Raw genomic sequence first — 15,949 nt, forward strand, 5'->3', positions numbered from 1 at the left:
TAGTCAGCAAGTGCTGATAAAAGGTAATAACAAACACAGGGTATTTAGTCTATACGTTTTTTTGCAAAAAAATGTATAACAAGCTGCCTCACCAACGTCAGGGTAACCCGTATTGAAGCAGTCCCTATCTAATGTATTTAATACCTGAACATGTGAACTGTATCTAAATAAGCAGGATTAAGACAGGCGCTTTCTGGTATGGGCACGTGATGCAAGACAGCTCCTTATGTGCATGTCACACAAGAGAGGGGTGGGGTCTCTCAAATCATGCATAATACGGGTTACCTTGACGTTGGTGAGGCAGCTTGTTATACATTTTTTTGCAAAAAAACGTATAGACTAAATACCCTGTGTTTGTTATTACCTTTTATCAGCACTTGCTGACTACTGTTATATGTCTTATTGCAAGGTATTTTTGCACATTTGTCATTCTGTGCTTTTTGTTTGTGTTTCAGTCAGGGTGGAGTGAACATGGTCCAACAGACTTGTTCACATTGTGCATGTCACATGTGTGTTTTTAACCTTCAAAAGTGCGCAGCGCACGCTAAAATCCTACTAGCGCACGGCCAGCGCACGGTTTGCACACCCTATGCTAAAGATAGGGTGCGCAGATCGCATGCGGCCGTGTGCGATAGTAGGCGGCGATGACCGGATGGGGCGGGCAGGGAGCCAGCAGGGGGAGGGGCTTAGCGGCACCGTGCGCTGCATGGAAAATACGCTAGTGTGAAACTAGCCTGAGTCTCCTGCTGTAAAGTAGCCAGGTTGACTGAGCAGAATGGGTGTACATATATGAACAAAGGAGGATGAAACACTAAAAAAAACCATTGTGCTCAGTCAGTAGGGAGAAGATTTATTTTTCATCTCATGTAACAGCCCTGCTCTGTGACTGAGCGAGCAATGTTTGTTCACAGTGTTGCTTCTATGACAGTTGAAACACTTCTCGAGATGTGTTCCCATCCTCATGCATGACTAGGATAAGCTGCAGTTTGAAATATGTGACAAACAAGGGCCATTCTTATCACATTCCCGGAGAACCCCTTTAAGATAGGGTGCCTGGCACCAAATTGTACAAAATGTAATGTTTTGTCTATATAAATTTTATTTTTTCTTGTTATATCATCAGATCCCTTTACATTTTTCACTCTTTGTTTCTTTGCAGCCATTTGGTAAATTCAAAAAAGTTCATTTTTTTCTCATCAATGTACACTCTGCACCCTATCTTGACTGAAAGAACTAGAAATGTCAAAATTTTTGAAAATTATTAACCCCGTTTCATAGGCTACAGCTTGTCAGTCTGTTCAGAATTGCTAGTCCCCTGTTATATCAGTATCTTTTGTTTTGCTTCCAGTTCACACCAGAATGCTGATCTAGTTGGGGATAGGTTGTGTGGCCTCAGTATTTTTGCATATCAGATGTGTTGGGCTTTTTACGTGATTTCAGACAGTATCTTTCCTGTCCTGTTCTATCTAGACAGTTTGAGCCCCATCATTTGCTTACTCTATTTTCTGCCTGTTTGTGCCTCATCTTGTCTCACCGGCAATATATGTTTGGGGGCTATCTATTCCTTTGAATAGGGGCAATTGGGGGAAGTTTATCTTTCCCCTTTCTTGCTTTAGGCTTAGTTAACTCTTTGGCTGTGCCGAGGCATCTAGGGCATCATAGGCATGTCCCATGGCTAATTCTAGTTGTGTTGTTAATTTTAGGGGTCTGCAATCCACTTAGTTACCAACCTTTCTGGTGTTCTGGTTGCCTAACTTATTCCCCGGCTATCCTCCCAGGTGTCCTAATCATAGCAGCAGTCATTGACACACTCCATAAGGAGGGTAAGCCACAAAAGGTCATTGCTAAAGAAGCTGGCTGTTCAGAGTGCTGTATCCAAAGCATATTAATGGTAAATTGATTGGAAGGAAAAAGTGTGGTACAAAAAGGCGCACAAGCTACTGGAATTACCGCAGCCTCGAAAGGATTGTTAAGAAAAGGCCATTCAAAACTTTGGGGGATATTCACAAGGAGTGGACTAATGCTGAAGTCATTGTTCAAGAGCCAGACACCACACACAGACATATCCAGGACATGGGCTAAAATTGTCAATTCCTTGTGTCAAGCCACACATGACCAATAGACAACGCCAGTAGCATTTTACCTGGGCCAAGGAGAAAGAGAACAGGACTGTTGCTCAGTGGGCCAAGGTGTTGTTTTCAGATGAAAGTAAATTTTGCATTTCATTTGGAAATCAAGGTCCCAGAGTCTGGAGGAAGAGTGGAGAGGCACACAATCCAAGCTGCTTGAGGTCTAGTGTGAAGTTTCCACAATCAGTGATGGTTTGGGGAGCCATGTCATCTGCTGGTGTAGGTCCACTGTGTTTTATCAAGACCAAAGTCAGTGCAGCCATCTACCAGGAAATTTTTGAGCACTTCATGCTTCCTTCTGCCCATAAACATTTTGGAGATGGAAATGTCATTCTCCAGCAGGACTTAGCACCTGTTCACATTGCCAAAAATACCAATATCTGGTTTAAAAGCAACAGTAACACTGTGCTTGATTGGCCAGAAAACTCGCCTGATCTTAGCCACGTAGGGAATCTATGGAGTATTGTCAAGAGGAAGATGAGACACCAGACCCATCAATGCCGACGAGCTGAAGGCTACTATCAAAGCAATCTGGGCTTCCATAACACCTCAGCAGTGCCACAGGCTGATCGCCTCCATGCTACACTGCATTGATGCAGTAATTAATGCAGAAGGAACCTCCATCAAGTATTGAGTGCAGTTACTGAACTTACATTTCAGTAGGCCAACATTTCAAATTTTAAAATCATTTTTTAAGCTGGTGGTATAAAGTATTCTAATTTACTGAGATAATGACTTTTGGCTTTTCATTGGCTGTAAGTCATAATCATCAACATTAACAGAAATAAACACTTGAAATAGATCACTCAGTTTGAAATGACTCTATATAATACATGAGTTTCACTTTTTGTATTGAAGAACTGAAATAGAATATCATCAAAAAGTTTATTTATTTTAGTGAGAAGCACCTGTAATATGCTGCACAGCACCTCTTCTCTTGTCCTGTATACTGCGTGTAATTCTCATTGTATGTTTCTCAATGTAAACACTGCACAGTACCACATCTTCTGTCCTGTACACTGGGTGTAATTCTCAGTATCTGTATTACTCTGCATATATACACTGCACACTACAACTTCTTCTGTCCTGTATACTGAGTGTAATTCTTAATATTATTCTGTATATATACTGCGTAGTCCCACTTCTACTGTTCGATATACTGGGTGTAATTCTCAGTACCTGTATTCTGTATATTTACACTTTACAGTACCAATTCCCCTGTCTGGTATACTGGGTGTAATTGACAATAACTGTATTCTGTATATATACTCCACAGTATCACTTCTCCTGTCCTGTATATTGGCTATAATGCTCACTAATATATCTGTACTATTCTGTGTGTGTGTGTGTATATATATGTGTATATATAATATAATATTATACAGTACCACAGCTCCTGTCCTGTATTGTTCTGTGGTATTTTCTTGTTCAACAAAAAAGATCTTATTTAAGAGAAAAGCTGCTTGGGGACTGTCTCAATTGACTAATCTAATCCCGAGAGTTTGTAGGGTTTTTTTCAAGGATAAGATTATTATTATTATTTATTTATATAGCGTCATTGATTCCATGGTGCTGTACATTAGGAGGGGTTACATACAAATTACAGATATCACTTACAGTAAACAAACTAACAATGACAGACTGATACAGAGGGGAGAGAGGACCCTGCCCTTTCGTGCTTACATGCTACAGGATGGTGGGGAAGGAGACAGTAGGTTGATGGGTTGCAAGAGTTCCGGTGTTGGTTGAGGTGATAACTCCGGTAGTGGTGAGAAGGTAGCGGTGTCATTGCAGGCTGTAGGCTTTCTTGAAGAGGTGGGTTTTCAGGTTCACATTGAATGTCATATGTACAAAGATCCACATGTGACAGTGAAGGATAAGTTTCTGTAGAACTCTTCTCAAAAGATTAGGAGGCATATGTTTTATCAGTTTGCATCATGTGGTTTTTGGAGATTATGTGCACATATACTGTAGCAATTAATGCAGAGATGTTAAATCTAGAACTCGAGACACTTATGACAAGAGGGGATTGCAAAAAGCCTTTACTCGCTGATTGATGACTACTTTCTATAACAGCTGCTGTGTTCCAAGTTAATATTGTTCACAAACAGATGAACTTTTTAATTTTCCAGGTCCAAAGAACTTACTCAGTCCTGTGTTTATGGTCGTGCTACCACAATCCGCTTGCGCTGTAATCCACAGAAAACTGGTTTAGGAACTGTACATGTACCAAGGTAAGACATTCTCTACAGATTTTTAAGTTTTATAGATACTATATTTTAACACCTTCATAAATACTGCTATTTCTTAATCAATATGGCTTCTTAAAAATGTTATTTTTTTCACATCTATTTTTAAGAATGTTTATGTTCTTGATGCTGACAGTTGTGACTTCAATTTCACTGAAAAATTGTCTGATACTAATTATTTACCACATCTGGATCTTCAAAATAATGTCCCTGCATCACCAGTAAGAGATCTGTCATTGACAACTGGACTCCTACTGTAATAGCCCGTATTCCATAAATCTATGCCAGCTCACTAATGCAAAATAAAAAATTGACGAAAAATTAAGATTCTGGATGTGCACTTTCAATGTTTTATTTAGAGAATCCCTTTATAAAAGGAAGTAAAATCGAAGCCACTTAAGGGAGCAAATAAAATAGAGCAGCATTTACACTATAGTTGGAAAGTAGCCAAATAAGTCCCAGAGGGAGCATTTGGAGTAGAGGATTGAAGCAAAGCTAAATGGGTGGTCTACTACTTGCTAGGGTTTGAATAATAATTAAGCAAGGGGTATTTAAACGGTTTATCCCAGGACTGTGATATAAATACCCTCCTTTTAGGATAGATCCCCAATATCCGTTTGGAGAGGGTCCAATAGCCAGTATTTCAAAAGGTGAACTGCAGTTGCGCATGCCACTTGTAATCTCTAAGTAGCATGTCAAGCTGATTTAACAGCACAGGGACCCATGTTGGAGGAGGCCCAGTAACATGCATGTTGCTCAGTCAGGATTCTTATTTTTTTCTTTGTTTTCTTCTCCATCTCATTACATTAGGGAAGGGACTTTTTACTATGACCCAGAACAGTGGGTGAAGAGCCCATACTTCTGTCTGTGCTCATTACATGCCTTCATGTCTACTTAGCCTTTAATTAGTCAAATGGTGTCCAGTTCAGAATGAAATGAAGCAAAGGATGATTTGGTACAGTTTTGCCTAGAGTATCACCAACACCTGGTATCCACAACCCAGAAGACGGCTGTACACCTGGACATCACCAAGTGGACAACATCAGAACCAGATTGACTACATCCTGTGCCAGCAGCATTGAAAGAGTGTTATACCGAAATGATTGGACAATCTTATGCTGCTGAAGTCAGGAATCGAATTGATCTGCTAACCACCATTGTTAAGCTAGTGCCTGTCGAAATGTAGTAGAAGATGGATAACAGTGCTCTGTCAATGAATATGGAGAACCTGCAAGTGGCCAACGGAATATAAGAGGTCAATGTTCATTTCGATACCAAAGAATGGAGACCAGAAGGACTGTACCAACTATCAAACATTTGACTTAATACCCCATGCAAGCAAAGTTCTGCTGAAGATCATCCAACAGGACACAAGTTCAACCATCGAGAGGGAGCTACATGATGTGCAAGTTGGGTTCAAGAAGTCAAGAAGCACCCATGACCACATTGCCAACCTCCAGTGAATTATGGAAAAAGCAAAAGAATACCATAAGAAGCTCTACATTTAATCAACTACTCCAAAGCTTTTGACAGTATTGAACATGACAAATTATTGAAGTGCCTTGAGGAAATGGGGGCGCCACTGCAACCTAATCCGTCTTTATAAGTTTGCTCTACTAAAATCAAGAAGCCACATTAAAATCGTCATACGGAGACATGAACTGGTTTGAGATTGGTAAAGACACCTAATAAGGCTGCATTTTGTAACCTGCAGCCTTCAACTTATATGCAGAAATAGTCAAGAGGAATGCAGGCTTGGATAAGACTAACATTGCAGTGAGATTTGCGGTAGAAGCATCAACAGTCTATGATATGGAGATGACATGACACTGCTGGCAGAGAAAAAGAAGGATTTGGGGAAGCTTATTTTGCGGGTTGAGTGAGTGAGAAATTCGGGTTGTATTTGAACTTTAAAAAAACAAAGATCATGAAGACAGTGCAAAAAACAAACATCAATATCAAGGTCGATAAGGAGGAGATCGAGGTGGTTGACTATTACATCTCCCTCCCTATCAAATGCAGATTATTTAATGCAATTGTTTTCCCAAAGCAACATACTTTGTGAGAACTGGACACTGATGATGGCTCACAGTAAGAAAATTGACCCATTTGAAATTTATTTGTTGGAGACTTATACAGATTCAATGGACAGAGAGGATCACTAACAGAGACGTATTGGACAAAACTGTCACTAGAAGCTAAAATAACCAATAGTAATGAGCGAACATGCTCAGATCACGTGTTATATGGAGCGCCCTCACTCACCTGGCCCGTGGGGTACTTGGTACCAGGCCGGTTGATCTTCTCAATGGGGGGTTGTCACGGCAGCAGTGACCCGGTCCGTGGCCCTGGGGCTCCATTACAAAGAGGGTTGTTTCAGTGTGCTTATGGTGGTGAAAGTTTATAAGTGATTCGTGACGCCACCTGTGGTGTTCGGCAATAGAGATGGAAGCCGACGCTGCAGACAGATCCTCTGGGACAGATGGTGTGGTGCAGCAATGATGCTATAGCCCTCCACAGGCAGGGCTGTAGTCCCAGGGCAGTGTAGGTGAAGTGACACTTAGATGGTGTAGTGTCAGGCGCAAGGTATGTGGCAGTGTTGGGCAGGTTGGTGCAGGAATAAGTGGAGGACACCAGGGCATGTAGTTCCAAAGCTTTACTCACAGTCTGTTGCAGGTACAAGTGCCCACATCCATGCCGTGTCTTCCGGGTCAGGAGCTCAGCCAACTTCCAGGCAAGATGAAGTACTCCTTTCCAACACTCCGCCAACATATGTGCCTTTTCTGAATGTCTCCTCTTATAGCGCCTTTGAATGAAGTACTCCTAGTACTGAGTTACACTGGAGTTCCTCCTGTCAGATGTTCCTATGAACTCTACTTGTACGGCAGACAGCTGTAGCCTGCATCAGGGACTCCTTGCTACTGAGTCCCGGCTCACTAATATATTGCTGTTGTGCCCCCAAGTCTTGTGTGGGAATAAAGTGGTCACTACTTCTATTCCTCCCGTGTCTGCTGCAGGACCATTAGTATCCGTACAACCTCGGGGACCGGACCCCGGCCTTGCGCTTAGAACTTGAAAAGGGTTCTCCTCTAACCCTGGTCCTTGTTCTCTTATTCTCCTCACGTTCCGTGCTAATCCTTCTTCCCAATGGAGAATCAAGCTTCCTTTCTCTGTCTCTTTCCTGTGCCAGCAGACCCAGATCACTGTGGCCTGCTGCAGCACTTCCTTCTTCCATCCCTCTCCCGGGGATCTTCTCTTTCTCACACCCTGTCCTTCTACATCCTCACTCATTGACTGAATGAAAGACTGACTGACTGACTGACTGACTGACTCAACTCTTCCGGCTCTTTTGTGCGAACTAAACTCCACCCACCTCCCAGCACGTTTCGTGTTCCAAGCAGGGAGCCACCAAGGGGTGCTATGCTACACTCCAAGCAGGGAGCTGCCGAAGGTGCTTTGCTACACTACTTTGTGGTGTGGGGTGCAGGTGTTGGAGCGTGGTCAGGTGTCTCCACCTTACCTGGATGGTGGGGTACCACACCTCAGGAGGAGGTGCAGTACCTCTGTGGTGACTGAACCCTCAGGGGCGTCACATACCCCCCTGTTAAACACAGCACATCCACGGGCTGCAAGAAAACAAAAATTGACAAATACAGGAACATACAAAATTTTTTGTAATGCTAATAAACAGTTCTTATCTAATCTTCTCAATATGAGAGGCACTGTCACTTGAACGTTGCAAACAATTTTAACGAACTATCTTTAAAGTTATGCTACCTAATTTAAAGTGCTATTTCAAGCATTATCACCAACACATTTCTTCATCACTTCTTTCACATTTTCTACTTTCTTTTATCAACCCTAAGTGACAACCGTTGGTACCTGGTTCGCCACCTGTATTTTTCAAATCTTCATCTTTATTCACATCTCTTTATTAAAACATTCTGTGAACTAGATTCTTTATAAAAGCTATTCCCTATTAATACTGTCATAAGACACACTATAAAATACTTCACAATAATTCTTGCAAGTGCTGGACACCGCTCCCAGCCGGGATCTCTTGCAGTGTCCTTAGGATGGAGCCATGCTCCAAGGTTGAGGTAGGTCTTATTTATAAAAGACCTATGTAAAACCAAGAAAGGGCACCTAAGGAGGTGCAAACTATTTACAAACACAGTCCGGATCACTCAGTGTTCATGATCTCCACAGTTCAATTATGAAAAATATGCTGCCAACGCAACTAGGCAAAAACTTGTAAAACCAAAGTAAACATGATAACAAAAAGAAGGCACAACGGTGCAAGTACCCTCCTGGGTAACAAAGTTAATGGAATGTTTCTTTATTGGGGTCCCCTCCTGGGGTACTGGAAGCTCGTTATCTTGGCTGCTGCTTCCATGGAACAATTTCTTGACATTCTCTTCCTGCAGACGGATTCACATAGGACGAGGTGGTGACAGCTGGGTGGATTGCTGCCTGGGGTTCCTTGGCAGGGGTGATCACCACTGCAGGGGGTATTCCTGCTGGGGGTACATATGCCTTCTCCTTTTTATAAACCGCAATAAATTCCTCAGGGATGCGGCGGATGTTCATGGCGTACCATCCTCTTAACCCCTCATGCCGGGTGAAGGTCACATACATTACTCCCCCGGTTGCAGATCTCTAGCAGGGTGTCCCTTCCTCAGGTACTCGACATCCCTCCTGCTGAAGAACAAGTCACTGATCCTCCTGGGGTCTGCATTGAACCCGAATCCTCTCTCCTGATTTACATTGAGGACCTGTCCCCATCCAGCTGAGTCCCGGGGACCGTAGTGACCAGCACGGACCTTCTCCTTCTGGTCCAGATCAGGGCCTAGCACCGCCAGTCTCCACTTCTCCCTCTGTTCCGCTGCCAGCTTGCGGAGGGTCTGTTGGTAGTAAGGTTCTTCCTCCACCCGGGACCTGCTTTTACCCACTATGGATAAGGGTACCACCGCTAGGGGTTCAGGCGTTCCCCCCCCCCAGGGATCAGAGTCCCGGTCCCATACAAGGTACAACATGACCTGTCCTGACGCTGCCACGGGCGTACACCCCAGGGCCTTCCCAGGTGTAGGGACAGCAGACGCACCTGGGGCCTCCTGGCGGTGCTCCGGCTCCGGTGCAGGCTTGAGGCGGTGGGCAGCTGCAGGGATGTCCACTGGGGTAGTCTGTCTGGATGTCGGCGGTGGTGGAGCAGATGGCGGCTCCGGGTCAGCAGGAGTCTTCGGTTGGACCTGCGCGGCTGCATCAGGTCCATGCGGGAGCACTCCCTCAGCCCCCGGGCCCTCCGGTGGCTATTCTGGACAGGCCGCGACCAACTGTACTGACAGCGTAGAGATGTAAATGGGCGCTGCCCGAGAAAAGTCCGGTGCAGCGATAGTGTGCACCGCCGGTGAAGACGCCAGTACGGCAGCGAGTACCAAGGGGGAAGGTACTGAAACTAGAGGTGCCGATGGCGTAGGCCCCTCCGGGGCGTGCTGCCAGCCCAACCTCCACAACGCCTCCTGCCTCAATCGCAGAGGGGTAGTCAGCTGGGCTATTTCCTCCTCCAGCTGCTGACTGTTCATGCTGGAAGCCAGATCGAAGCCTTCAGCCATTGCGCTGGGGAGATTCAGCTCAACCTCCTCTCGCTCTTCAGGCCTCCTCTCTCCTTCCATCATGGCGTCTCCTCCTTTCTCTTCCTGTCTCGACTCTTTTCCCGTCACTGGCTCCCGCTCCTCCTTCTGGGGGTGGCGTCTTCTTCCTACTCCTCCATTCCAGGCCAGTATATGAACCCCTAGGGGGGTGGGCCATGTTGTTGTCGCATAGAAGTTCAGACAAGAGAGGCCCAGGACAGTTTGCGGTCTTTTCTTAGGACAACCCATGTTGTCACGCCCTTCTTCTCGGTGCTGGCGGCCATTTTTAGCATTCATTTTACAGTCTATCAAATTGGGTCTTTTGCACATTTCTACAAACTTTTAAGCCCAATAAATCATAGGCACACAGAACCCGGTGGCACCGGGCTTCATCATCCTGTTCGTGATGCCAAATTGGAGCGCCCTCACTCACCAGGGCCGTGGGGTACTCTGTACCGGGCCGGTTGATCTTCTCAACAGGGGGTTGTCACTGTAGCAGTGACCCGGTCCGTGGCCCTGGGGCTCCATTACAAAGGGGGTTGTTTCAGTGTGCTTATGGTGGTGAAAGTTTATAAGTGATTCGTGACGCCACCTGTGGTGTTCGGAAATAGAGATGTAAGCCGAAGCTGCAGACAGATCCTATGGGACAGATGGTGTGGTGCAGCAATGATGTTACAGCCCCCCACAGGCAGGGCTGTAGTCCCAGGGCAGTGTAGGTGAAGTGACACTTAGATAGTGTAGTGTCAGGCGCAAGGGATGTGGCAGTGTTGGGCAGGTTGGTGCAGGAATAAGCGGAGGACACAGGGCATGTAGTTCCAAAGCTTTACTCACAGTCTGTTGCAGGTACAGGTGCCCGCATCCGTGCCGTGTCCTCTGGGTCAGGAGCGCAGCCAACTTCCAGGCCAGATGAAGTACTCCTTTCCAACACTCCGCCAACATATGTGCCTTTTCTCAATGTCTCCTCTTATAGCGCATTTGAATGAAGTACTCCTAGTACTGAGTTACACTGGAGTTCCTCCTGTCAGACGTTCCTATGAACTCTACTTGTACGGCAGACAGCTGTAGCCTGCTTCGGGCACTTCCTTCTTCCATCTCTCTCCCGGGGATCTTCTCTTTCTCACACTCTGTCCTTCTACATCCTCATTCACTGACTGAATGAAAGACTGACTGAACTACTCACTCAATTCTTCCCGCTCTTTTATGTGAACTAACTCCACCCACCTCCCAGGACGTTTCTTGTTCCAAGCAGGGAGCCACCAATGGGTGCTTTGCTATACTCCAAGCAGGGAGCGGCCGAAGGTGTTTTGCTACACTACTTTGTGGTGTGGAGTGCAGGTGTTGGAGTGTGGTCAGGTGTCTCCACCTTACCTGGATGGTGGGGCACCACACCTTAGGAGGAGGTGCAGTACCTCTGTGGCGACTGAACCCTCAGTGGCGCCACATAACTGTCAGTGGATGGGTTTTTTGTGGCTTTGGCGATGGTGTATGGCGATCCAGATGGCGTCTCTCTAGCGGAAACTCTACTGCATAAAATCAAGCAGGGGGGCCGGTCGGCTGAGGAGTACTGCTCTGAGTTTAGGAGATGGGCTACGGACACTCAGTGGAATGATCCTGCCCTTAGGAGTCATTTTGTGCAGGGTCTGTCCCCTCGGTTGCAGGATACTCTAGTGCAATACGCCGCCCCCAAGTCGCTGGAGGCCGTCATATCCCTTGTCATCCAGGTGTATAGACGCCTCAGGAAGAGACATACACCATATGTGCCCCCTATAATCCTTGCTAGGGAGGAGGACACACCTGAACATTCGGAGGAACCCATGCAGCTTGGAGCAGTGGTTTTCAAAAAGGGGCTGCCTGCGGGTCGCCGTGGTGTGGGGGCATGTTTTTACTGTGGGCAGACTGGCCATTTTATAGGAGTCTGCCCAGTGCACGCCAAATCTTCCGTACCACTGAAGAAGCCGCCTCCCCCTGGTCGTGTGGAGGGAGACGACCAGGGAGTGTATATTTCCTCCATTTCTTCCCCTCAGTGTACCCTGTCGGTGGAGGTTACGGTGGGTGGGAAAACGGAGGGTCTTCCGGCACTTGTGGACAGTGGAGCTGGAGTCAACCTGGTGGATGCCCACTTTATCCAGACCCATGGCCTCATGTGTAGGATGCTAGCCAAACCCTTAAGTGTCCAGGCCATTGACTCTGTCCCACTAAGCCAGGGGAGCAGGAGAGGGAGGACTGGGAGCTTACCTATGACTAAGGGTGCCTTGGTGTACCAGAAACGCGTCAGGTGTTTTTTGCATTTTACTATGGCATATTAGCCTAATTAATTTTTTTTTTTTTTTTCATTTATGCCGGTGTGCCGAACGAACTTCCTTCTTCTTGTGAATATAAGCCAGGGGAGCCTTACCCAAGTTGTGGACAATATACATCTTCATATAGGGACTCATCATGAGGAGTCCCTGTCATGCTACCTCTAAGGGGGAATACCATCACCCATCGTTTTAGGCCTCCCTTGGTTAAAAAAACACAACCCGGTGATAGATTGGCAGTCTAGGGAAGTTGTCAGCTGGGGCCAGTCGTGTGAGGGCTGCTGCCCGGGGGCTACTGTCTCCACCGTCTTGCTACAATCATTCCCTTCTTCCCCAGTGGGGGAAGCGAAGGTGCTGCCCAAGAGTAGGGACCAGTCTCAACCCTCACCATTAGCTAATCCTGTTAGTCTGAGTCCTCTTAGGAGGAAGGGTCAGCGGAGGGTGGTGGTCTCCTCTGAAAACCGTGTGAGTGTGGTGACACAGGAGGACGCCTCTGTTGTCAGTCCTTCGAAGAGTTCACCATTTTGTGGCAAACGCATAAGTGGTAATAAACGTTCAGGTCCAGACCTGTGTGTGAACGAGTTTGTATAGGTGTCCACCAATCACATCCGGTGGAAGTGTGCTGCTGTATTCTGGAACTCTCGAGTTATCAGTCCTTATCGGGTGTCTGCCTGTCAGGACTCTAATGTCAGGACCCTGTCAGCATCGGCAAACTGCCACGCAGAGCACGGTGACTTACCCACACTATGGGAGAGCACGGGGTCCAACACTGTAGTGATGGTTCAAGCAGACAGGACCTGCGGCACTGAAAATAGTAAGGAGTCCCAGGACCTATGATCATGTGACTGCAGTGGGCGGGGCTTAGCGTCCTACTTCTGCAGATGATGTAATGTACCTACTGCAGAGAAACTGTAGTAGAGGAGAGGAAAACACAGGTCAGTGTTATGATTGAGTCACCGTAGGAGGCAAAAACAAAATGCTAGCTAAGTCCAGAAAACCAGAGAAGTTGGCAGCTATCGGATTGCAGACCCCTGAACCTATCAACACAACTCGCAGTAGCCGTGGGGGGTTCCTACGATGCCCTAGACCCCTCGATCACAGCCGGAGAATTAAATAGGCCTAAAGAAAGAAAGGGGAAAACTAAACTGCCCCAGAGCAGACCCCAAAGCAAAAGGCAGCCCCCAACATATGACGGTGAAGCAAGATGAAAATACTAACACAGACAGAAAGATAGACTGAGCAAAGACGGGGCCCAAGCTAATTAGATAGAAAAGGACAGGAAGGCTGCTGTCTGCAATCCGTGAAAAACCCTATGAAAATAAGAGCCAACAGACTGACAGTGAAAAAGGCCCTGAAGACGCTAGGCTTCAAAAAAGCTATGTCAGTACTCAGGAATATTCTGAAGACAGAGCTACAGGCAAAAGGAGATTCAGCTCACCCCAGCAGGGAATGGCAGAATACAGAAAAGCAAGGAAAAACAAAAAACAAAAATGCTAACAGGCAAAACAGAAAACTTAGCTTTAGAGGAGCAGGAATCAGACTGGTGTCCTAGAAGTCCACAGAGAAATCACCCGCAGGGCAGAAGGGCGTCGGCAGCCTTATATCCAGTCCGTGACTCCACTCAGCCAGTCATCCTCATTAGACTCAGGTGCCTGATAATCAGGCTCATTACCTCCCTTTACCAGAATAGGGAGTTCACCAGACCTCAGTGACGAAGGGGAAAATGAACTCATAACAGGTCAGACAAGCGAGGGTTCGTACACGGAGAGGGCTGTGCGGTACCAGAGGGACGAGTAGAGAATCGTCAAGTCACAGGCAGAGGGTCATACACAGAGAGGTAGCGCAGTACAAGAGGGACAGGCAGAACTCGTAACAGGAACAGAACCGGATCAAAACCAAACAAGCAAGTTATCAGGCACAAGTCACACATACGCACAAGGTCAACTAACTCAGCCGAGGGCAGGAGTATAACTGACACCTGACCTAGGTCAAGTGAGCATTAAATAGCCGCCCTCTGCCAGAGAGAGGCATAAACAATTAACCCCTGTCTGACTAGGATGGGCAAAAGACAAACCCCATCCTGAATCATGACAGTACCCTCCTGTCAACGGGGGGCCACTGGACCCCCGGGTCTCTCAGGATACTTGGCGTGAAAGGCCCGGACCAACCGATCCACATGAACCGATCGAGCAGGAACCCACGACCGGTCTTCAGGACCGTAGCCTTTCCAATGTACAAGATATTGAAGGGCACGACGGACCAACCTAGAGTCAACAATTCGTTCCACCTCATACTCAGACTGCCCGTCTACCAAATCCGGTGGCGGGGAAGATGATGATCCCTCCCCACAGGTTTCAAAAGGGCCCTATGGAAAACATTGGGGATCCGTAGAGATGGCGGGAGACGCAACCGAAAAGCCACCGGGATAACCGCTTCGGTAATTTCATAGGGACCAATAAATTTAGGACCAAGCTTCGCAGAGGGGACCTTGAGCCTTATATTCTTTTGTAGATAACCATACCTTATCCCCAACCTGGAGCACTGGCCCTACGGACCGTTTTTTGTCTGCAAAAAACTTATATTTATCCTGGGCCTTCGTAATGTTACTCTGGACCTCCCGCCATACCTTCCCCAACCGCTGGATAGTCTCATCCGCCCCAGGACACCCAGAGTCCAAACGGGAAAACTCTCCAAAATGTGGATGAAACCCATAGTTGCAAAAAAAGGGAGATGTACCCGTAGACTGGTTAATGCGGTTGTTAAACGCAAACTCGGCCAGAGGTAACGCAGTACACCAATCATCCTGTCGGGCTGAGGTCAAGCAATGCAGAACTTGCTCCAGGGACTGATTGGTCCGCTCAGTCTGCCCATTAGTCTCTGGATGGTAAGCGGATGAAAAGGACAGACCAATACCCAACCTCTTACAAAATGCCCTCCAAAATCTGGAAACAAATTGTACTCCCCTATCAGACACCACATTCAAGGGTACCCCATGCAACTGCACCACATGCTCAACAAACAATCTGGACAACGTTTCCGCATTAGGTAGAGCCGCCAAAGGTACAAAATGTGCCTGCTTACTAAACCTGTCCACCACAACTCAAACGACGGTATTACCCTTGGAGGGGGGAAGATTGGTAATGAAATCCATGGACAAATGAGTTCATGGTCTCTCAGGAATTGGCAGTGGTACCAATTCCCCGGCTGGCCGGTTATGGGGGGTTTTCGCATGGGCACAAACATCACAAGCAGACACATATTCCCCAACATCAGAGGCTAAAGAAGACCACCAGAATATTCTAGCAATGGCCTTCCGGGTAGCCGAGATCCCTGGATGTCCAGCCAGAACTGAGTCGTGGAACTCCCGGAGGACCTTGAGACGAAAATGAGCTGGTACGAAAAGTTTATCCACCGGCTTAGCCGGAGGTGCAAGAGACTGGGCTTCCCGAATCTCCCGTTCCAACATATTAGAAATACCTGCCATCACCAGCCCGGGCTGAAGAATGGAGGATGGAGGTTCGGGGGCGAAACCAGATCTAGACTGCGTGACAAGGCATCAGCTCTGACATTTTTGGATCCTGGCCGAAAAGTGATAGAGAAGTGGATTCGGGAAAAAAAAGTGACCATCTAGCCTGTCTAGGAGT

The 15,949-nt window shown here is 46.7% G+C and overlaps 1 protein-coding gene across 2 annotated transcripts in view; it reads left to right on the forward strand.

Moving 5' to 3' along the window:
- The window catches only part of ELAPOR1 (endosome-lysosome associated apoptosis and autophagy regulator 1), a 402,340-nt gene that overhangs the window by 310,310 nt on the left and 76,081 nt on the right, over window positions 1-15,949 (forward strand). For both annotated transcript variants that reach the window (XM_073561048.1, XM_073561047.1), the window contains one exon: window positions 4,262-4,363. In XM_073561048.1, the coding sequence (XP_073417149.1) occupies window positions 4,262-4,363 (102 nt within the window). The remainder of the gene's footprint in view (window positions 1-4,261; window positions 4,364-15,949) is intronic.

Source organism: Dendrobates tinctorius, unplaced genomic scaffold, assembly GCF_039654945.1.
Source record: "Dendrobates tinctorius isolate UK_male_01 unplaced genomic scaffold, ASM3965494v1 ptg000312l, whole genome shotgun sequence".
NCBI lineage: Eukaryota > Metazoa > Chordata > Amphibia > Anura > Dendrobatidae > Dendrobates > Dendrobates tinctorius.